This window comes from Micrasema longulum, unplaced genomic scaffold (genome assembly GCF_059751315.1).
Source record: "Micrasema longulum isolate JH-2025_06_02 unplaced genomic scaffold, ASM5975131v1 h1tg000567l, whole genome shotgun sequence".
Lineage (NCBI taxonomy): Eukaryota > Metazoa > Arthropoda > Insecta > Trichoptera > Brachycentridae > Micrasema > Micrasema longulum.
This window is the reverse complement of record NW_028277763.1, coordinates 69,282-94,596: the sequence shown is the minus strand read 5'-3', so window position 1 is coordinate 94,596 and position 25,315 is coordinate 69,282. Positions and strand designations below refer to the sequence as shown.

Genomic DNA, 25,315 nt, shown 5'->3' with positions numbered 1-25,315 from the left:
GGCTCCCTGTCTGTTCCCCGAATTACGAATTACTTCGGAGAGCGAACATTAAATTGCGTTGTTCCAAGATTGTTCAATGATCTCCCACAAACCATCATCAACATGAAAAATCTTCAAATGAAAAAAAAAGAACTGAAGAAATATCTTCTTGATACTTTATAGTGCCTGTTTATAAATAAATCTGTAAAATACAAATAAAATAAATGTAATTTAAACCTGTCATAAAATAAAAAAAATGTTTCCCACCGAAAAGTCTTTAGACTTAGTGGGTAACAAATTCTTTTATGTATTTTTTAATTATAAAATAAACGCTGCTCTGCAGCACTGAAACTGAAAATATGGGCAGAATGGTGAATGTTACACAGTGTGTAAAGTGGCCACCTAAACCAGCCATTAACAGGTCATAAGCCCAGTAGATGCCTGGATATTACCTTCTCTCGAATGTTCTTCAGCTCTGATGATTATGATAAAATTATAAATAAACTTACCAATGAAACTGCTTGGTTTAGTTTGACTTTTTATTATTTTGACCATTATATTCCCACTCTGCTGTATTTCGTCATGTGTTCTTTTCCCACCTTTTAAATAATAAAAGCTTAATCCCAATTTCGGTCCAAAAACTCCCAAAAATGAACTGTTCAGCAAACTAGTTGTAAATATTTATGTTTCTGTCCCCTGTTCAAATACTTATTTAATCTTATCTCCAAAATATGTTAAGAAGAGTATAAAAACTGTAAATGTTGTAAACAGTTCGCCGGTCTTGAAGATGCCTACTTAGTCGAAAGCGCTCGTTGGTCAAAATAATAAAAAGTCAAACTAAACCAAGAAGTTTCATTGGTAAGTTTATTTATAATTTTATCATAATCATTAATTATGGAGTTTTAATAAGAAATATCAACAAAAAACATCAATATTCTTCATCTCTGTTGTAATATGTAAATATAAACAGCTCCCCGGGGAGTTGAATCCGGTCATTGTCTACAAAAATTTGGACAAACTCAAAATATTGTTAATGATAGGGTGACAGAATTTATGGTAAGTATCTGGTCCAATAAAAATATGATGTCCAAATAAAGAAATATTTAATATTCTCGCCGTTCATAAATTATTTCAAAACGAGTTTTTAACGCCAAAACGATGTCAACTTAAATTGCCATTTTTTGTTAAAAATATTTGTAACTACATCATTTTTGTCATCATATGGTTTTAGAGACATGTTTGTTACTCGTACCTTAGAGTTTAGAGTGTGATGTAAATACTCTAAGTTTGCTACTGACCCTAACTAGAATACCGAACTTTTACGATACCTCGACTACGACGACCTCGTGGTGTAGTCAGACTGAAGGATGGGTCATGGGGTCTACCGCAAATTCTGAATTCGGGCAAAGAAATTTCATGTTTTCGGGCCCCTAAATATTCAAAATGTTACCCGAACATTGCAAAACCACGACCCGAATTATATTAAACAAATTTGTAATAAAATGGTTACTGGATTTAGGTAGAGAAAAATCGGAAAACTTACTAAAAAACATTCTAAAATAATAAATGGTATGTATATTGTATAACTTTATAATATATTAACTAGTGGGTAGTCGTGTGATTGTTTATTTTTGCATAAAAATGTCTGCCTTAAAACAGGTTGTACCTAGTTAGGCAGACTAGACATAATCCAGGAAAATCTATTACCTAAGTTTGTACGTAGTAGATAAGGAAATTGTAATTTTTGTTAATAAATTATTATTATTATTATTAAAAAGGCTGTTTTCACACTAGAATATTTCACTAACTATTAACATCTCAATACCTTTTATAAATAAATATTTACATAGACTTTTGAATACATCTTTATTGGGTGGGGGGACAGAGAGTAAGAACACGCGTAGCAGAAGTAATTCGATACTTGGCCGTTTGAAGAATCATTTCGCGGTACATATGATATTGGTTGACATCACGAAAACGGTTTAATTTGCGGTCTTTATGGATATACATTGCTTAAATATAGTCAGCGCGTTTGCCTACCATGCAAGAGGTCTCGGGTTCGATTCCTGACATGATTGATTCGAAATATTAATTTTACAGAGTGTTTTACACTGGAATATTTCGTAGTCCCTGGACTGGAACCTGAAGCGAAAGACTGATCATCTAACCTTCATATAACAAAAATGATCAAGATACGCTGAGATTAGTGTACCAATGCAGTACCCTATGCACCATTAGGTGCGGAAAACGAATAATGAAATCTGTTTTACTATCTTTCGAGTGTATGTATCGAGACATATTGAGTATGTATTTCCAGTCATGCAAAATTCATGTTCAAGCGAGCATTTTTATTGGAATTTATAATGGCTTTGAAGTGAGCACTTTTTATTACAGAAGCCTATTTAAACTATAAATGAGAACTATTTTAAATGTTAATGGCGGAAAGAACGCGGACTAATTGTTTGCGGTCATTCCATTGGCTCGTTTCGATCATGTGATGTCGATATGACAAGTATGTAGAACATACCGAGGTAAGATACAGATGGTACGGAAGTTAAGTGTACCGTCTCGATATATGCAGATGAAGATAGCGATCATAATCGAGGCACAGGGGCATCTTGCATGGTAGGCTAACGCGCTGACCGTTACACCACGAGGCCACCAGGCCACCAGAAAGACAAAAAAATCATTTATAATTCACAAATCAATAATGTTCATAACGATGCACTAAAGGATTGGATAATCTTGTTCTATCCCGGATATTTTGGTAATGGTCATCCGGTTGTCATCATTATGTTTTTATTACATCAGAAATATTTTATTGAATAATAATAAAAAATATATTTACGACTCAATATTTCTTCTATCTACGGATTTTAATTACGGGTCAATAATTTACAGGTTTCATTATTTTTTAAATATTGTAATTGAATTGAGAGAAATACCAAAATAGAGGGTTTTATAAAATGAATACAATATTAATTATTATAATGATGCTGTGACAGTGTTGTATGCTAAAATCATTGAAAACGTTATTTCCATATAATTCAATGGTTATTTATCAGTTCTAAAGTACATTTTAATGTATGCAAATTTATTATACTATTGTAATATGCATTTGTGAGAACTTTAAAATAAAATAAAATAAGCTTATTTCACGTAAACTTAGAAGTAAACGTTAGAAGATTAAATTGATAAAATAACCGATATAAACATTAAAATTATGAAATTTTGTAAGGTGTCCAAATAAATCACTTTTACTGGATTTGATTCTACTTTTATCTATTTTTAATATATGTGACGCGTTTCGTTTTGTTAGGACATTATCAAACAGTTTAATAATATCCTAACAAGTCAAAACGCGTCACATATATTTTTTTTAAATAAAAGTGTTTTATGTTTAAACCCAATTATTTTGAATTCAACATAAAACAGTTTTACTGTATTTAATTCTACTTTTATTTATTTTTAATACCTACATGTGACGCGTTTCGTCTTTTAGGGCATTATCAAACAGTTTAATAAACAAGTAGAAACGCGTCACATATATTTTTTTTAATAAAAGTAGAATTAAACCCAATAAAAGTTTTTTATTTCGGATACCTTACCTAATTTTACTATGGAATTTTACCAATTATCTGCGTACACACTAAATAAATTAACAACAACAACAACAAACCATCACGCCGTTTCCCCGTAAGGGTAGGCAGAAAGGATAGAACGCCACAACACTTTATCTTTGCATACAGATCTCGCTTCCTCTACATTCATACATCTGCTCATGCACGCGCGCCGATTATTCCGACTTTTGACATGTCCATCTTCAAGTATTTGCTGGCTTTGGTCATGGCATATCCTTCTCGGTCTTCCTCTATTCTGCATCCATCAACATTCGCATTGTAAATATTCTTAGCCGTTCTCTCGCTGTCCATTCGTTCTGCATGTCCAAACCAGCGCTGACTCCTTTCTCGATTTTGTCGATAATGCTTGTCTCGGCCTTACATGATGTACGGACCTCAACATTTTTGCATCTATCGTACATAGTCTTACCACACATTCGCCTGAGAAATGAAATAATTACAACCAAAATAGATCGGTGCATTATGACGCGAGGCTGAGACAAGCACTATCGACAAAATCAAGAAGGGAGTGCCGCGTCGGTTCGGGCGTGCGGAGCGAATGGACGGCAAAAGATCGGCTGAAAGAATTTACGATGCGAATGCTGATGGAGACCGAGAAAGACATGGCCTGACTGAATTCTTGCAGATGGACATGCCGAAAGTAGGAATAATGCAGAGGAAGCGAGGCCCGTATGCGGACGGAGTGATATGGCGTTCTATCCTCTCTGCCTACCACTGCGGGGAACGGCGTGATGGTTTGTTCGCACAACTAAAATATCGAGGCTTTACTGACAGAATACATAAAGCCATTCAAACAAGTTGCGGGATAATCGCATTTAAAGCTTTTTTATTCTTTCAACGCATTATTTCTCCCACAATTTTAAAAGGGTTATTTTTATTTAAACAAAGCTTAGCATAAAATTTGAAATCAGCATCTTGCACCTATATTGAAAAATATTTGAAAAATATAAAGAGAGTTCTCCGCCGCAACAGGAGACCACCACCCGTCTTCAAAATCTTCAAAATATGACTTATTTCACTGAAGTTATTTTTTTTGTTTTGTTAAATTGTATTAAACATTTAACGGGTGAATCAATCGAGGTAAGAACAATGGCGTGTGATGAATAATTAGCTCGTTATGGCCAATGTTTGTAAAATTTAAAATGGTGTTTACATTTTCGGTATAGAACACAATCGTCGGATAAAATTTAAAACCTAAGTAAAATTGTATAAATACATAATATAATTATTGAGAATTGTATTATGCTGTCGAAATGCGATCTCTCGGGCGAATGTGTGGTAAAACTATGTACGATAGATGCACGAATGTTGAGATCCGTGCATTAAGTAAGATTGAGTTTATTTATTTATTTACATACATAAGTTTACTGTACATTATTTGAGACATAAGTCCCAACTCCATGGGACTAAAAGTCCCGTGTTGAGATGGGACGAGCAATTATACGACACAGACACATGAGTATATCACTACAAATATAGGATTAGAAACATAAAAAATACATATATATGGCACATCAATATGATAAACGGTAAACTCAAGCATTCGGAAAATCATCTAGGAGTTTCCCACTCAAATTCCTCACACTGAGGAAAATCCTTAACTCCTTTCTTGAAAATATGTTTTGTCCTTGAGAGCTTAATACGTTCTTCTAAAATATTGAACACTCTCGGTGCGATAAATGAGAGATGTCTCTGAGCAAAAGCCGTACGGGTTTTTGGTACGACATAATTCATGCTCCGGGAAAAACTCGTACGGACATTTTGCTGAGACCTCTCCTTATTGTTCGATCAGAAGTGTGTAAGTGCTTCTTTTAGGTGCAGTTGTCTCATATTCTGCGAATAATAATTTCTGTGAAATTATGAGCGGCTTATAAAAGGATGCCGCACAACCCCTCCAGCCAGGTATTCCATAGGTAGCCATGGATTGAAACAGAGCAAAGTACACAGTTCTGAGAGTGTCAATATCCAGAATGTCTCTAAGAGAGCAGAACAGATGGCACAGCTAGATTATTTTGAAAAATCAAGAAAGGAGCGCTGCGTCGGTTTGGACATGTAGAGCGAACGGACGGTGAAAGAACGGCTAAAAATATTTACGACGCTAATGTTAGTGGATGCAGAAAACGAGTAAAATTGAGAAAAACATGGCACGACCAAATCCGACAAGTACTCGGGGACGTCATGTCAAAAGTCAGAATAATCGGCGCATGCGATCATGTATGAAATATATAGTGACATGGCGTTCTATCGGCTCTGCCGACCCCTCCGGGGAAATAGTATTATGAACCGGGCCTCAATATTGAATGTGTAAATATTTCCGGGTGTCCACTACACCGCAACGCGGTTCACGTCTTGAAGCAATAAAAAAAATTGTGTTAATATTTTGGGAGGCGTCAATTATTATTGAATAAAAAATTATAATATCATAATTTAGATGGACAGATTCGAGGATTTGAATACCAAACTGTTTATTTTGAATATCGCTTACGCATTTTGAGTACCTTTTTATTGCCGATTCTACATTTTGTAGTTTTATTATATTAAATATTTAGAAAACTGGTTGACACAAAATTAAATCTTCAAAATTGCGTTATTTCTAAACTAAGTTTTATTTTATTTTATTTAGTTTATTTAGTATTTAGTTAATTCAACAAAACATACAATTTGAAGATATTTGTCGATAAAATTCAATTTCGTCTTTCAAGGTATAAATAAATATACGTATTTATTTGCAAGAAATTAAAAATATAATTCTATCTTTTCTGCGTGATTCTGTAATTGAAGTTGTATGCGTGTAGAACTGCATACATAAATATCTTCAAATTGAATGCTTGTTTTAGGCATGTAACTTAGTTGAATTACCAAGTAAAATAAAAATAATAAAAACATAAAATGAAATGAAAAGAAAAAAATGAAATTCAGTATTTGTGAAAAATGGCATGAAAAATGGCATAAAAAATAAATATATAATAAATTTTGCTCTTTACCTTACGTATTAACAAATATATTTTTTTGAATAACAAAATAATAACTTTTTATAAATTGTCCTACACTGTTTTTACTGGAGATGAAACCGAATAGTGTGTTCAAGATTCTGCTCGATACTTAACTCACTTAACTGACGGGAGGAAGAATGTGCATTGCAAATATTATAATATGAAGTATAGTTGATAAGGTTAGTAAACAGTATTGTGCGATGATAACAAATGGAATAGCCACTTCACTCTTCCGATAACCGACATCATAACGTATTATTAATCTTAGAGATAAAAGGAATGGATGTACCCAGCACCGGAGTCCCAGAGTGCACGTAGACTCGAATGTTCTCAGCGAGTAGGTACTCAAATATAATATCATCTTCAGTGCCTCGATTATGATCGCTATCTTCATCTGTATATATCGAGACCATCTGTATCTTACCTCGGTATGTTCTACATACTTGTCCATATCGACATCGCGTGATCGAAACGAGCCAATGGAATGACAGAAAACAATTAGTCCGCGTTCCTTACGTCATTAACACATTAAATAGTTCTCATTTATATTTTAAATAGGCTTCTGTAATAAAAAGTGTTCACTTCAAAGCGATTATAAACTCCAATAAATCCCAATTCAAGCAAAAAATGCTCGCTTGAACATGAATTTTGTATGACTTTTGGAAATCACCTAGACGGGACGCTTAACGGTCGTCTGTATGTATCTACCGATCGACCACAAAGCTGGCTCCTATAACGTCTCGATACATACACTCAGAAAGATAGTAAAACAGATGGAAAAAATATAATAGCTAAATATTTTTTTTAGAGTGGTAACTTTCTGACGCATATAATCTGTGTCTGACGCCTAGATACTCTTATTTGCTAATATGACAGAACCTAGCGACATTATTTTCACATATAGGCGTTCGTTTTATTGAAGTGACAGTTATGTCAGAATGTAATTCGACTTCTAAACTTACTTATTTCTTTTATATTTTAATAGGCTGTTAAGAAAAAAAGTGCCAACCTCAAAACAATAAAAAAATCAATAAATCATAATTAAAGGAAAAATTGCTCGGTGGAACAAAATTTTTGACACTTTTAATGCGTATACAAACGTATCGAGGGGTTCTAGACCCGTCGGTATAAAATGATGTACTTACATCAAAACTTTATCGGTGCTATACCTTTGTAGTCGGTCGGGAGACTTTTATCTTCAATTATGTCGTCATACTGAAGCTATGTCATTTTAGAGCGTACATATGTGTACCGTGACGTACGTTTCCCCTAGATTCATATCGATGTACCTATCCAAAATTTAAAGGTGGGGGGTCGGTAGTATATCTTTAAAATCGCTAGAGGGAATTTATCTTCAACTATACCGTCAAGGTGAAAGTATGTCTTTACCTTCCCGTCATAATCGAATCCCCGATCAAGTTAACGGCTATATTCGTCGGTATAAACTAATATAGATATTTATGTACGAATGTGTGTATATTTGTATGAAAATTCAAGGTATAGATTTATTTTTCCGTCTCGATATGTACCGATGAAAATAGCGTTTATAATTATTGCGGTCCAGGGCACGTATTCTTGTGGGAAGTTAACATTTATCTTCAATTTTATCTGCAAAGTAAAATTAAGTTTTCTGTATGGAAAATATAATATGTTTATTTATTATAGAAATAAAAGACGAGTGATACTTTAATCCACAAATTTGGAATATGAAGTGAATTTTTACCCTTTGATTTTCAGAAATCATAATTGACAAAAATCACCCTCACGAAGGATGGGCCACGTTTTTACGTGGTGCACGGCCAAAGCTGATTTCTCGTGGTAGCCGAGCCTGCAGCCGGCATGCACTCGTGTGCTCCTTTATCAAAACCGTTTTTGAAGACAAAAAAAATACATCAAATTTGTAAATAATAATTATTATTGTGGATAATTTATATAGCGCCATTTTTGTGAAAATCACCTCAAGGGCGCTTTGCAATATCCCAACACTTCTTGTAGCTACATAGCGCATTGACGGTTGGGATTCAAGTTCCTCGTTTCCAATTATAATTTAATTCAATAACAGATAGGAGCTAGATTACATCATGTCTTGCTGCTACAGAGTGCATGGACGGTATGAAACCTAGCCCCCATTTACATTATATAAAAATTGAATTTTGTTTTTTCTGATTATTTTTTTCAAAATCGTTTACAAATAAGAGCCGGAACACGACACATCTTGCGGCTGCAGAGCGCACAGGCGGTTAGAATTCTAAACCCTATTTATGAATTTTAAGTTTGAAATTATTGAATAGTTTATGACAATGATTAGCAGAGTAGTAAGTTAGTCGAGTGTTCATAATAAAAAGTAAACAATAAATAACTAAATAAATAAAGCACCGTTTTCGCATATTATATTATTGTTCGCAAGATAAAAGCGACTACCGATGTCCGAGGGGTTTGCCTGGTAACCGAAAATACATTAGCCACATCTTTCCGGGTGATTTCTTAAAATAATGCATTCTCCTTTATTATTTTACAAAAAATTAATGCTTTGAACTGGATAAATCATAGCAGCATCACCGTAATCTGCGCTAATATCGCGAACAGCTTTGACAGCTTTATTTTCTCGATTGAACGCGAACGGAAAGAGGTGTCGAAAATGCTCACTTTCGTCTGCTTGACATTCCATTTTGAGGGCTTCTATCAAATAAAACGTAAAAGCAAACACAAAATCTTTTAGAGCAGAAAAATTCCTTCCGACGTTTAACATTTACCATTATTTTTACTTTCAGTGCTAATTTTTAAATTTGGAAAAAATGACACAACTTACGCTAACGTTTAATGTAATAATATATATTTGTAAAAACATTCTAGATTTTTTTTGCGGATGTTCATAAGACAAAAGACATTAAGGACAGAGAATTAAATTTTGGTATAAATTCATTAAATTTTATAATACTTTTGAATTTTAAAAGGCAGTGTATCAATTTACTATCTTCAAATTTTAATACCTAAAAATACTATGTTTATTTCAAGTGTTTATTGACTTATATCTGTATTCTAAATTAGTATTTTTCTCACTTCTAATGTGTAATGATGAATATTTTTATTTTTTTCTTACTCTCTTAATTCATTTTTATTTTTTGCTCTTTTTTTGTGTAAAATACATTTCTGTCTTCATATTTAAAAATGCACTTCTGTTCTTTCCACTTTTATACTAATATGTAAAAATGATATTTTTGATATTTTTCTTTTTCTTCTAGTAATTATTTATATATATTTTTTGCTACTTCTGTGTAAAATACATGTCTGTCTTTATTTGTATATACATACGTAAAACATGTAAAAGGCGTTTAAATAAATAAATAAATAATAAATATACCAGTTTCGAAGATGTCGCGAAAGTGATCAAAACAGTCACGAATTATCCCAAATTTGTGTATTTAAGTATCACTCGTTTTATATTAATATTATAAATCTACTCATTATATTAACTATTCCAAAAAGTAGTAACACTGACATTTGTTGTTTTACTGGGTCACCAATGTTATTATTCGATTATTATTTTTAATTAAACATAATTTTTAATCGAATTCGTAAACAAGAACGAGGATTTTTTTATTAATATGTTAATGCACTCGGTACCGAATATATATATTTATGTTTGGCTCGCGAGTTGCGGGAGGCGTCCGGCCACGTCGAGGGTCCTCCTCAGACTGAAGCGACTGAAGGTGCACGCTGCACGGAAGGACGGAAGACGAGGCCCGAAGACACAGGACGGTTGGACTTAGGACTTAAGACATGGTGGATGGAATCGTCGGCATTAGCACGGCGAACTCATTATTAATGTACAATAGCATTAATCGACCTTTAGGTGAAAACGTGGTAGTTTTGTTTATTTCTCAGTTTTTCTGCGAATAGGTTTTCTTTGTTGTAAAACTTATTTCCATACTTTCAAAGAGATTAAAAAATGCGTGATTATCCATAAAAATAGTTAATAAAGAGAATGGAAAATTTTATATATTTAATTTTCCATGGTTAATTTTTAGTTTAAATTCTGACGGCAATAAAATTAAAATAACTAAATAATAATAATATTACTTATGATTTTCTTGTTATATTTATTTCTTTAAAATATTTTATTATTTAATTTGTTTTTTACATCTACTCTTGAATTGTTTAAACTTTCTACTAAATAAGTTGTATAATTTTTAGGTTAACTTTTTTTTATAAATCTTGTATAATTTTTTTTCATAAATCTTGGATAAAAGGAAATTTATGATTAAAAAAAATATATATATTAAGCCAAATATGTTAGTAAGTATTATAAATTTTTGTAAAAGGCAGATTTGCCGTTTATGTTAATAAAATAAAATAAAATAATAATAAAATTTTTATTTATTTCAACAGAGTTTTTTTGAGAAGGGAATATGGAAGTCTAGGCATTTACAGGGCTTATGACCTGTCATTGGCTGGTTTAAGTGGCCACTTTACACACTGTGTAACATTCACCATTCTGCCCATGTTTGAACATTCACATTTCCTCAACTCTTCCATCTGTTGACTTTTGTGAAGTAAAAGAGCTGAAACCTTTATTATGCTGGTGAGATTCATCCGGCTGAACCAAATCACCTACTAGGCAACGCCTGAAAACAATTTTCCAATTTTTATACTTCTTCTTTTACCAGGTAGTTAATTCAACAATGTTCGAGTATGTCCAAATGCTTGCAGACTGGCTGGATTTCCTCCCTAGGGAGAAAACATTATCGAGAAGGGAATATAGACTGTTGAAATAAATTTAAATATAAATAACTCCCTAGGGAGAAAATCCAGCCAGTCTGCAAGCATTTAGACATACTCAAACCTTGTTGAATAATAATAATTGGCTGATTTATATAGCGCCATTTTTGTGAAAAATTACCTCAAGATCGCTTCACAATTGTATACTTAAACTTACATTCTAACTAAGCTAATGTGACATATTATATTTTCTGATTTAAAATTGAGGGTATGATAAACTAAAGAAGTGAGATTTCTGTTGGGATCTGAACTGACTGGGACTGTCGATGATTCGTAAGTTTGAAGGCAACCGGTTCCAGGCAGAGGGGCCGGCGGCGGCAAAAGCACGATCTCCGAATCTAGTGTTTGGGGAGCGCCGGATTTCGACACGTTTTCCTCTTCCTGAATCAAATTCTGACCTAAGAGTAGATTTTATTTGATTAAATGACTTAATTATGTGAATGCTGTAAAAAACAATTTGACTTTTTGTATTTTACTTACCTACTGTAGACATTTTTTTGCCTAAAACTGTTATAATTTTTCAAAAACATTTAATTTTGTACCTACCTACATTTATGTAGTATTTTATATTTATTTACATATATATATATATATATCTATAAAGCATAATATATATCCATAATCATTCATTACTTCAAAAAAAACAGTTTATTAGATACCTACATATTATCTTGTTATACCTACCACGAAACGCTTAAATTTTAATGTTGTACTTATCAGGTATAAAAGCCCTCTGGGCGTATATAATAATAATAACAAACATGTAGTTTATTTTAACCCTCGACAAAGAAACAGTCATGTTCTGAAACCGGTAGATTTAATTTATGTAGTGATTTTACCGAAAGTAAATATTTAGTTTAACGTAGAAAATCACAAAGGCAAATAATTATTTTATATTTAAAATAATTCATCACGCCGTTTCCCCGTAGGGGTAGTCAGAGAGGATAGAACGCCATAATACTCTGTCTTTGCATACAGACCTAGCTTCCTCTACATTCATACATCTTCTCATGCACGCACGTCGATTATTCCTACTCTTGACATGTACATCTTCGAGTATTTGATGGACTTGATCGTGTCATGTCTTTCTCGGTCTTCCTCGTTTTCAGCATCCATCAACATTCGCATCGTAGATCCTTTTAGCCGTTTTTTCGCTGTACATTCGCTCTACATGTCCAAACCAACGCAGCACCCCTTTCTTCGATAGTGCTTATCTTAGCTTATATTAAAATATTTGTCTTTATATAAGAGCGGTAGACATCACAGATAATATATGTACCTTAGAGAAAAGAACACATCAAAAGGAAAAAAGTAATTGAAAAAAAAAATACTCAAGAGTTCTCCTCTCTAGAGAAACTTGTTCTTAGGAGGACTTATTGTAGATTAGTTTTAGTTATTCAAATAATTATCTTTTAATATTAGTATATATTTTATTTATTTATTTATTTTGGTTCACAAACAATAAACAATACATATGACATTGGTATAATAATCAGAAATTGTTATTTTAGATACTCTTCATAAATTGAATGTGAACACAGCATGCACAAATAAAGAAAAAAAAGTTTATGGTAGATATCTTAATTGAATTCTATGATTGTTATAAAAGTTATTATAATAAATTATTACTAACAAATTATTTTACCTAACTAACATAAGTGAATATTTGATTTTATAAATTGTGTTAGTTTTCCTATAATCATTTAATGTATCGTTAAAGATATCAATATCAGCATGACTTAATACATTATTATACAATCTTAACATACGTGATAATGCATTAAAGTGCGCCATATTATTATTGAAGGTTGGAAGATAAAATGTTCTGTACGATCTCAATCGCCGACTGGGGACATTCACGGGTACATTCTCTAAACAAGATGTAGAATCGACATTACAATTAATTATTTTATAAATATATATAAGCAAGAAACTTAAAACCCACTTGTTCTCTAAATCATTTGAATAAATTCTTAGCATGTGGTGGAAAAGTAATATGAAAAAGTATGTACATTATTTTTCTTAAATTAAAAAGTTAAAATTAAATTTATATCTTTATATAATCACTTTGTAAAGCGCCCTTGAGGTATTATATTACGAAAATGGCGCTATATAAGTTATCCATAATTATTATTATAAAGTCTAAAATCTTATAATTTAAAACACAAAAAATCTCCACCTTGGAACAGGCTGAGCCATGTTAAGAGGAAACTAACCCAGCCAGGACACTACATATTCCTGTTCAAATGCTCTGGTACTATACATGTATAGATTCCGTGTTAATAAATATATACGAGTATGTAGGCATACGCAATCAATTAATAAATAAAATATAAAATAATAATTTATGTAGGTCTGTTCCTATAAATTACGGAAATACATATATTTTAAATCTTTGTGGCCATAAAACAATCGTGGGTTGAAAAATAGGAATACCTTGATAAAAAAAATAGGAATCGAGTTGTGGAAGTGCGGCAAGCTACGTAACAATTATAATTTAATCTAACTGTACCTATTCAAAAAGGTTTTACATACTTTATTTTTATGCACACTAACGTGTAATATTTATTTTCTTTTGTTTGAAAGAAGAAAGGAGGGACGGCCGATCAGCGCTGATAATCCGAACGCTCTCGCGGCCGTAGACAACATTTTTACAGCGCGTATTTAGTATGTAAATACGCGCTAAAAAAGCTTTTTCTAGGGTCGCGAGAGCGTTTGGAATAGCAGCCCTGATGTTACTCCGTATGGACCCGCTGGCAAAAATATTTTAGTAAACAAAAAACTTTTTATTTTCATATTATGTTATATTTCATTATTATCGTTGTATATATATTTTTTTACAAGTGGAATGATACGGAGTGGCTTTTGATGGGTACGCTTTTTTTTTAATTTTTAGGCATTTTAATGAGTTATATACAGGATGTTCATTAAACCCTGTCACATCCGAAACCACGACAGAAGACATATTGGCGCATTAAAATATATTTTTAGAACAAATAATTTTTTTTAAATAAAATATCAAAAAAGCAAATGGTTGCTTACTTCTGCAGGGGAGAAACGAGGAGGGGGGGGAATCTGATACTGCGCCGCGCTCCCCTCACTTATCCCCTGCAGAAGTACATAACCATTTGTTTTTTTTTTTTTTTTTTTTTTTAATATTTGTTCTAAATATATTTTTAAATATGCTAATATGTCTTCTTGCCCATACTGATCAATGATCATTGTGGTTTCGGATGTGACAGGGTTTAAAGAACACTCTGTATAAAAAACTATAATTAATTTTTTTTAGTAAATATTGATTTTTGTTTGTTATAATGGCTGTTGTTTTCTTTTAATATATATATTTTTTTAAATTGACCTTTTATTCCACAACTGAAGACTGAATGATGGTCTAAAAAAATTACAGCTGAAAATGGAAAAAAAAAACACCAAAAGAAAAGAAAAAAAAACATACAAGTATAGCTTACGTGAAATCAGCATTTCGCGTGTTGATGAAATTGAGAAAACATGGCTATAATTGCCATCATAATAAGGACACGGTCCAAGATCGCTACCTGGTCCTGAGGCTGAGGAAGACAACCGACCCATTGACGTCATTAGAAACTCTGAACTTCCAGATAATGACCGTGACGCCCAATGTATACACATTCGTATGTTAATATTGTGGCGTGCCGGACGAGATGCAGTTTGATTCGGTTTGGCCAATATTCTAAAATTGTTTTTTGATTTACCCGTTACGATAATAATTATTATAATGAGTTAATAATTTGTGGATCGCTGTAATTCGAGCGATTTATTTTTATAAAAAAATATTTTTTCTCCCACTAAAAATCAACAACACAAACATTCTCTTTTCGGCACACATTGGTGCATAAGGCACCGCATTTGTAAACCAAATGCATCGTATTTCGATCATCTGTTGCAAAATATAAGTTCATATAAAGAATACAGTTATGTATGTGAAATAGAACCGGAACCCCGGACAAGCGTTTTTGACTCAAAGCTGCTCTCCGGTAAAAGTCCTGATTATGAAAATTGAGTGGAGATAAGTCCGCTTTGTTGACGCGTTAGCCTACCTTTCTCGAGGTCCTGGGTTCAATTCGAGGCAGGGAGGACGTGGAATACTGAATTAAAAACCTTCTTAAAATACAATATTTCACTGTTCCCGGACTGACGCCGAAGGCGAAGCTTAAGACTGATCACCTTACCTTTACGTAAAAGATGATCGAAATACGCTGCAGTGCCCAACGCACCACTGGGTACGAAAGGGGGGACGATCGTGAAATAAATAACCGGGTACGTTTTTAAGTAGATTTTTGTGATTAGAGTTTTTTTGTTAGACAAAAAGTAAGGAAAAAATAAAACATAATATGTATTTCAATCAACAATATTTTGAGCTTGACCAAACTTTCGTAGAACGAGAAGTGGATTTAACCCCTTTGGGAGTTATCAATACTAATATATTACGACAGAGATGAAGAACATTTTATAGAAGGCAATTTAGAAATTTAGTCATTTGCTAAAGAGAGTTAAGAATATTTGGAAGATGAAACAGAGTAAATTTGAATGTATTTCATGTGAATAATGTAAACGCCATTTATTATATTGCTATCGTTTGTATTTTCTAAACTTTTAATTTAATTCATATTTATTTTTTTTATTCTTTCAGTTCACAAACATTAAAAGATATCACAATATAAATACAATTTATAAAATAAAAAATAATAACACTAAACATCTTTCACCAATTATATGTGAACACCAATAGTCACAAAAGAAAAATCAAAAATTATGTATAGATCCAAATTTAGTTTTCATTATATGTTATAAAAGCAGTTATTAGAATATATATAAGATTAATTTGAATTTAATTTAAGATAGATGCAATTTATACAATCGAATATAATTTTACTAGTAGTAGTAATAAGTATTTTTTAATGTTTATCAATAAATTATGGTAATAATAGTCACAATAAAATAACATAAATAAAAAACAATGCGTACTCTTATTTAGTGTTCCCGTTTTATTATTTTTGTACATGTTAGTTAGGGTGAGTATATATATTTAGGGTGTGTGAGGGTGTGTGTATATGTGTATGGGTGTGTGAGTATTGTGTTGTGTTATTTTTATTTATTTTTTTATTGCTTAGACTGTAAAAAATTGCCAGTGTCAATAAGTCCGCCTTTTAGTCATACATATCTTTGTTTTATTATATTTATAAGAATTTTCTATTTTATGTAATTTTTTTATTGGTTAGACTGTAAGAAATTGCCAGCGGCAATGAAGTCCGCCTTTTAGTCATGTACACCTATGTTTTATTGTTTTGTATTTGTAACATTTTTTTATTTAAATAAAAATTACCGATTTAATATTTTTTTTAATCCGTACAGCCTATTAAAATTTGCTTAAGTGTGCGTAACAATAAGTTGGAAATTAAATGATTCAATTATGCGTGCTTACACAAGCCGAAATTAAATGTTCATTCGGATCACCGAAAGGCACTCGCCAAACGCACTCTCACCTTCCCATAATTGTTTGGGCTTGTCAAACATTCGGACGCGCTACAACGCCCGACGCCCGACGCCCGACTAGCAACTGGCAACGCCTGGCGATGACGGGACGGACTGTACGGAGGGGGTACAGGTGTCCCGTCGCGACCTCGGCCGGTGCGGGCGCACCGAGCCCCCCGCCGAGGCCGGGTGCGCGTGCACTCGCTGCACCCAGCACCCACCCTCTACTCCGCTTAGCTCTAATATATCAAATACATATAGGCCCTTTTCACACATGCCACGCCAATCCACCCGGCGCGGTAATTTTGCCGGGTTCACCCTACAAAAGCTGACACGTTGTGTATGCGTATATCACAATAAAATTATAGAGAAATTAACGGATTGCTTTTTTTACCTTACATTTGTGTTTTGATTATATTTTTTCCAATCGTGTAACATTACGCGGAGACTTCACGAATGCGCGCGGCGAAAGTGGGGCATAGTGGGGGGATTTTCGGACACAGTCCGATTTATTCAAATGATTCTACGCTCCTTCTGGACTATTCTTAATTCTATGGCTGTCACTTTGCTGATTAAATTGTCGATACGAATTTTTCACGTCAAGTGTATGTCTATAGTCAGTCCTAAGTATTTGACATGTTCAATTTCAGTTAGTCGTTCATCATTTATGTAAGCATCTATTTTAAGGCGGATGTGAAATGCACACGGCGACTTTACTCGAGGTTTTATGGGTAATCCGCCGAGGCTTAATCAATACACACCTAGTTTAATATTTTAGAAGGTATTTATTGATTATTGCTGGGAGTTTTTCTCCATAACTTGACGAGACACTCGGAGTCTGATGGCGCAGTGGACAATGTGAGGAGCGTGCCTGGGAATAAATTACCCGATAGTTACGGGTACTAAACTAAATAGCTTAGTAACGCGTGACTAATTGCGGACTAATTGCGGACATAATTACTGACGATGGTCTCCCTCCACAATAACCAATTATTCATCAGTTGAACCGATCATATTGTGCTGACAATGTTGCGCCTGCGCCTGCTGACTTATATTATAATAAATAGATAGGTGATTTCTTTACTTTTCTGTGTGGAGAATACAGTTATGTGTGTGAAGTCTTATCTTTAAAAGTAAAATCAAATCAAATTTTATGTACGAAAACGTGTATATTAGAATGCAAATTTAAAAAATCTTCGTTCGTATCCGATAATGAGGAAATTCACCCTTTCGGGAAATTGGATATAAAAATGTATTCTGGCGAACGGTAAAAATAAGATAATTAAATTGTACGGTGAAGTTTGTTAAAAATGTATGAAAAAAGTAATAAAAACAAACTACTTCGCATGCCGTCACTAGTTCTTCCTTCAGAATCAACCAATGATAAGAGAGTTGTGATAGATTTTCGAATAACGCTAAGTCAACATGCGAATCAGCAGAACTCATCGAGAAGAAGGGGGAGAGAACTTGAGACGTCTCACGCGGAGTGATTTCGAAAATACAAAACTTTAAAAAATCATGGCGCTGATAATACATTAAAAAAAATGTTTAGTTGAATAGTCTATTAACAAAAAAAACACGTAACTTCCTCATTGAACACGTTTAAGGGGGGGGGGAAATCAGACAAATTATAAATTTTCAGGCAGAAAATTAGTTTTTTTTTTTAAATAGACAATTAACTGGTCAATTTTGTTTCGCACATCATATATTTTACCGACATAGCAAATATTTCAAACGTATGGGAAATTCGAGTCTACCATACCTACTGATCGAAATCAGTGTATCTAAAATAGCAAGTGTGAAAACCGACTTTTTTTTTTTAAATCCAGCCGACCGTGGAGTACAGATTTTCATAGATTTTTGGCAGTCACCTGTGAAACTTAAAGCTGAATGATTTTTTGCTATTATTTTATTTTGTTATAAACTCGATAATAGTGCGACATCTATCGCAGAGAGGTGATAGTAGTAATAATTAATATTGTTATAGAATATTACTAAAAGTTATGCAAAATAATTATCATTGAAAAGCCATATTCGCGAGCGCCATCTGTCGACAAAGTGCGACACTTCGAATGTCTTATCGTCTTGTAGCTTGTGGCAGTCGGTCGATAAACCACTTTTATATTATGTAAATAGTACCTACCTAGTTGAAGAACGTGAAATTATCGACAGTAGATCAATTTACTTAACATTTATTTATGCCAAAAAGTATATAGGATTGTTATTAAATATGAGCAAAAAAACAACGTTAAATCGCTGCTGGCGTCATTGACAAGTGTATTATTATAATCTAAATAATAATTAAGTACGTGTATCTTTTTCGCGTTTTTGTTCTATTATAATATGAATTTCAATTTTTAATTGTAAGTATTGATAATTCAGTTCAAGAATACGTAATGTCGATTTCAAGGCTGTAGTAGTCTGATAAAAGTAAGGAAATTGTACAGTTTTATTATTTTAAACGCCGTTCTTTAAAAAATCGCGCCATTTAAAAAATAAAGGGCCTAACTTATAAACCTCGCATTTAGTTACGCATAAGTATGTCTAGACGTAACTTTATATCAGGTTTATAAGGTAAAAATTAAATAGACATAATATAAAAAATCATTCATTTACCAAGATACAATATTGTGCGAATTAATGGAATAGGAGTAATTTTGGTCATTTTTTTACGTATAGCACTCAAATGTCAAGTTGACAGTTGTTTAGCGCCAAAAATTATGACTTACAGTTCATTAATTCTTTGGGAGCTCATATTGGTGTTTGTTGGTGTACTATATGTTGTTTTTTTTTACATTTTCTCAATAAAGGACTAATTTCATAAATTGCTTGCATATTAAAGAACAGTGTTTTTGAGTTGATTTAAATCATAGATATCACGCCGAGGAAAAGGGAAAAGATTATAACCTTAAGTCTCACATCAATGACTCAAAAGGAGATTGCAAATGAATGTTTCGTGAGTCAGGAAGAAGTCGGCAAGATTATTAAGCAGAAAAGAGAAACAGCGTCAGTTGAAGCGAAGAGAATTGGGAAATGTAAATCTAGGATACAAAAATTGATCGTCTTCACCAAGATAAAGATGATAGAAGCTGTTATTCAGATGTGGTTTCGAGATGACAGAATAAAATAAAATTGCCGAAGTTTAATTAATTCCATACCAAAACGTGTTCAGGCTGTTATAAAAGCAAAATGAGAACATACATCCTGTTAAATAAAATATATTTTATGATTGTACGTCACCTGTAACTCGCAAAACGTTACAAAAAACGTAATTTATTATTACAAGGAATTTTATTACATTAATTCGCACAATACTGTATTTCTGATCAAAAATACACCTTTAAGTCTTAATCATTCCCTTTCAGCACCCAATAGTGCATAGGGCACTGCATTGGTACACCAATTGCAGCGTATCTCGATCATCTTTGTTACTCGAAAGTAAGATGATCAGTCTTACGTTGCAGGTACCAGTCCAGAGACTGTGAAATGTTTTAGTGTAAAACACCCCTTTAAAAACTAAAACACCCTATTAGAAACTATTCAAAATTTTGCCTTAAAAATAATGCTTAGCAAAAATCGCACTTTTTCCAATTGTTCCAAGAAGCTAAACTTTTAGAAATAAGACAAATATGTTGTTTTTAATGTTTAAAATATATATTTAAGAAACAAAATGCATTTACAAGTAATTCAAATAGATCAAGTCAAAGAAGGAATCGTGTGCTAGAAATAGCACATTGTAAAACGAGGCTAGCACAGAGACATGCATATTTTAAAGGCCCAAAAACATTACTTCTTTTTTTACTGATAATATTTCATTGATCCAAATTTTTTTAAATTTTCCTTCTTTTAAAAAACACGCACTATCCTGAATTCAAACAAAAGATATTAACTCTACTTTTACGATATATTTTGTTGTCCTTTAATAACAAGGAATATTTTTTGTTTTTTTTTGTATTTCCTTTTTTTAACAACTGTAAAATAAAAAAGTATTTTCTAATCTTTTACAGAATATTTTCTTTTCTCTTTATTATATTACACAAAAATATTATACCTGTCTATATATTATAGGAGCAAAAATTCATTAACATTTCTTGTATACCTAAGAACAGGCCATGCTTTTAGGGGATTTTTTGTTTACTATTTTTACTGTTAATATGTATTTCATTGCTATGTAATTATCCTTTATTTTTTTAATACTCTGTTTTACCTCTTATGTATATTATTAAAAAAATCATATCAATTATGTTGGGAATCGAACCCGAGACCTCTCGCACGGGAGGCAAACGCGCCGACAATTAAAGCCCGGGGCCGACATAGACACCATTACTTTACACACTGCGCAACATCCACCGTTTCCCTCTCTTTTGCAATAAATTTCCAGCCTTGTCTGCAAACATTTGGACACACTCGACATTGAATATTGTTGAATACAATTCCTCACTAAATGGCGAGTGGCGATCGACTTACCTCAGCCCAGAAGCAGACGATGAGGGAAGAACCCGACATGAGAAGAGGGTAATAGGCGGACAGGAGGCTGCTTGCCCAACTCTCTTTATACTGAAACAATACAGACTTGGGATTACTTCATGGCGCATAATTACAATTAAACATTTTGGCTATAAAAAAACATCATTCTGTTCAATACTCTGACCTTCATTCAGGGCCCAGATTGCAATGGGAAGTTAACAGAGTTATCTTCGACTGTATATAAAGAAAAACCGATATTTGTGTACGAAAATGAGTATATTTACACGAACATTTAAAGAATCTTCGTCGGTAACATATAATTGAAGACGTGTAAAAGAAAAAATGTATGCATATTCTGCTTTTTATACAGAAATTTTTTACTTTGTAGATAAAGATTAAAGATAAATGTTAGCTTCCCATTGTAATCGGAGCCTGAAGTTGAAAATCGAACCGCTTCCTGGATACAAAGTTAAAAGCTTAAAATTAAAAGAAGCTTAAATTATAGAAAGTGATTTTAGGTTTCCTAAGGATAGACTGGCTGGAAATAAAAACAACAGCTGACATACACAAATATAACACCAGACAACAACAACACTATCATATTGAAAAAGCAAAGACAAACACAGGACAGTCAAAAATACTACATAATGGACTTAAACACTACAACGAACTACCTTACTACTTGAAAACTTTTACTGGAGACAAATTTAAAATCAATCTGAAAAAGCACATGATGACTGAACTAACTAGACTAGACGAGACATAAAATGACTTGACAATATTAAATTTCTAATGTAACCCTAATGGGTTTTTTAAAATTGTAAATAAATAAAAAAAAAACCTTTACTATAAATGTTCGAAAATGTTAAATGAATTGCCAAAACGTCTCAGTGAAGCTAGAAGCATGTCATTTTTATTGATTTTTTAATATTTTTTAAATTAATTTTTACCACGAGTAAGAAAACATTTATTACATAAAATTTTCCGTAGCACTGAACTTCCACATTGATTCCATGCAGAGGGGCCGGCTACGACAAAAGCGCGAACTCCGAACCTAGTGTTTGGGCAGGACCGGAGTTCGTCATGTTTTTCTCTGCATAAATCCAATGAAGAGTCAATTTTTTTTTACATGTAAAAGATACAACAGGATATACTTAAATGAGGGATATCAATTTTTATATATTTTAAACTAATATGGCATCATACGGCAGTTCACATGATCTACATTTCTGTTTTAAAATAATCTATATATGATTGCTCTAGAAATGATTGATTGCGTCTGTCATGTACGGGCTTATTTTGCCCGCTGGTGATTTTTTTAGTAAATGTACTTCCGAAGCAAAAAGTTTCATAAGTGAGTTGAAAGTATGTGATTTTGGTTTATATATTGGATAAAATTTTGGTTTAAAGTTTCAATAATCGGCAGCTAGATAGCAGGTTATTTTAATGTTTTTATTTTGCTTATAAACTAGATTAACGTGCGGTTTTTAGGAATACAAAAAATTCACGTGAATATTTGGTTTGTGGCGAATAAAAGAAAAAATACTTTCTCACTAGGAATCGAACCCGGAACCTTCTATGCGTGAGTCAAGCGACTTATCCACTTCACCATGGAGGCCGCCGGGATATTTAATATAATATTATAACTGTATGGTTTTTGAAGCGTTATTCTGAGTGACAGATATATATTTTTTTAAATTAACATTTGTGTTCTTGTGAATTAACCAAACTATTTATTTATTGGAAAATGAAAAAAATATATGATTTAAAGACAAATAAAAAATGCAGATTTCAAAGTAATATAAAAACATGTTTTTAAAGATAGATAAAATATGTTTAAATATTGTCAAAAATTATCATTTCAAAAGTAGACCAAAAATGACACGAGTCATATCGAAGGTTATCCAAAAATATACAACTAAAAGGTATCCAAAAATGCAAATTTCAAAGGCATGAAAAATGATGGTTTCAAAGACAGCCCTAATATTAACGTTAATTTCTAGGCCAAAACCAAAACGGGACCAAAATGGAAACCATAATTGGGACCATAATTGTATTGTATTTTTATATTTGTACATTGTTCATAACCAACCTCTGCCTATGTAAAAACTCTTTGGGTGATAATAAAAAATAAATTTTACTCACCGGAGCGGAGAAGTAGGCGCCGCGGATGAGCGCGGCCAGGAAGGACACGAAGTAGAGCAGCTTCTGGGTGGTGAGGCGGCAGGCGCGCAGCAGCGAAGGGGCCTTGAGCCGCCGGTACTCGGCCGTCACGCAGGCCAGCAACTGCGCGCCGCACACGAGCGCCACTCCGAGGAACACGCCGCCTATGCCTGCCCGCAACAAACCAGCGTGAAATACATACGAGTGTGATAAAAAATATGATGAATTAATACATTTAAAGTAACAAGCCCGATAGCCTGATCCATTGAGATAGTCGGTGTCAAGTTTGAACAAGTTGAGACTTGTCAGTCGGCTTACAGAGCCGGAAGAGTGATATCGTGTTAACCGTGTCTGTCGCTCATCATGGAGTTTGAAGAACGAATCAAATTAAAATAATTTATGTTTTAAGTTAAGTTTAGCTCATGAATGTTAAAATCAGTGTATGGCGATAATGTGGTGACTCTGTAGTGGTATGAGCGATTTAAAAGGAACGAATGTTCCATCAATTAAATTGACAAGCACCCTTCTCTCGCCTGGTTTGCAATAAAAATAAATCCGCGTATCATCTGCATAGCAGTGAGACCACAGTCCACATTCTTTGATAATGTTCTCTATATCTTTAGTGTAAAGGAGATAGAGGAGTGGTCCGAGTACTGACCCTTGAGGCACTCCTGTGGACACCCGAAAGTTGGTTGAGCTTTTACCCTGGAACACAACTGCATATTCTCTCTCATTAAGATATGAACTGAACCACATATGTGCCTGATCACGCATACCATAAGTTTTCTCCAGACGTTCAAGCAAAATATTATGGTCTACAGTATCAAATGCAGCACTCTCAAGTCCAGAAGAGCCATCAACACCAGATTACCAGAGTCTACCGCCGTTATAATGTCAGATAGTACTCTTATCACTCCCGTCTCCGTGGAATGAAAACGTCGGTATGCCGATTGCCTTACCGAAAATAAAGAATTCCGCTCGATATAGTTAACGAGCCTATAAGAAACTATTTTTTCTAGTATTTTTGATACGATGGGAAGATTTGAAATAGGGCGAAAACTGGAAAGATCTTCCACATTCAGTTGAGAATTTTTTAAAAGTGGAGTTACATTTGCTTTCTTTATGGCTCTCGGAACAATGCTGCGCTCCATGGATATATTAAATAAATTTGTTAAAAATGGAGCTAATACGTTAATGCATTTTTTCAAAAGCCATGTTGGCATCGGATCTAATATACATTGTTTGTTGGGTAATGCCGCAACAATTTGTTTAACCTCTACAGATGTTGGTTCATATTTACTGAATTTTTGAAGGGCATTAGCTAAAGTTACAGGTTTTTTCGCTGAACTACACGCCAGTCTGATTTTTTCGACATTATTTGTAAAATGTCGGCAAAATCAGTGGCAGTAGCGCCTGTGTTAGATGTCTCTGCTATACAGTCACCACGAACAGATTGAAGGCTTCGCCAGAGTTGTTTCGGAAACTTTTTCTGTTCAGTGATTTTTGTACACCAGAAACTATATTTTATTTATTTTATAAATGTCCTATAAGAGGCTTGCATATCTAACCATATTGATCGGTCCGAAGTTGAAAGTGTGTTTCTGTATTTGCGTTCTAGACGTCTTAGCTCTTTCTTTTTGAGTCGACAATTTTCGTCGAACCATGCATCAGATTTCCTTTTTCGAATAGTTTTCGTAGTAAATGGTGCATGTTTGTCTATCAGGTTAGATAGTACCTCATTGTACAACCCAACCAATTGATCGACGGTCAATGTCCGGACCA

At 33.3% G+C, this 25,315-nt stretch overlaps 1 protein-coding gene across 5 annotated transcripts in view; it reads right to left on the bottom strand.

Annotated features, from left to right (window-relative positions):
• The window catches only part of LOC148280578 (uncharacterized), a 91,183-nt gene that overhangs the window by 7,029 nt on the left and 58,839 nt on the right, over positions 1-25,315 (bottom strand). For all 5 annotated transcript variants that reach the window (XM_088228170.1, XM_088228171.1, XM_088228169.1 and 2 more), the window contains 2 exons: positions 23,516-23,703; positions 21,371-21,460 (listed from right to left, as the gene is read on the bottom strand). In XM_088228170.1, coding sequence (XP_088084296.1) covers positions 21,371-21,460; positions 23,516-23,703 — 278 coding nt within the window. The remainder of the gene's footprint in view (positions 1-21,370; positions 21,461-23,515; positions 23,704-25,315) is intronic.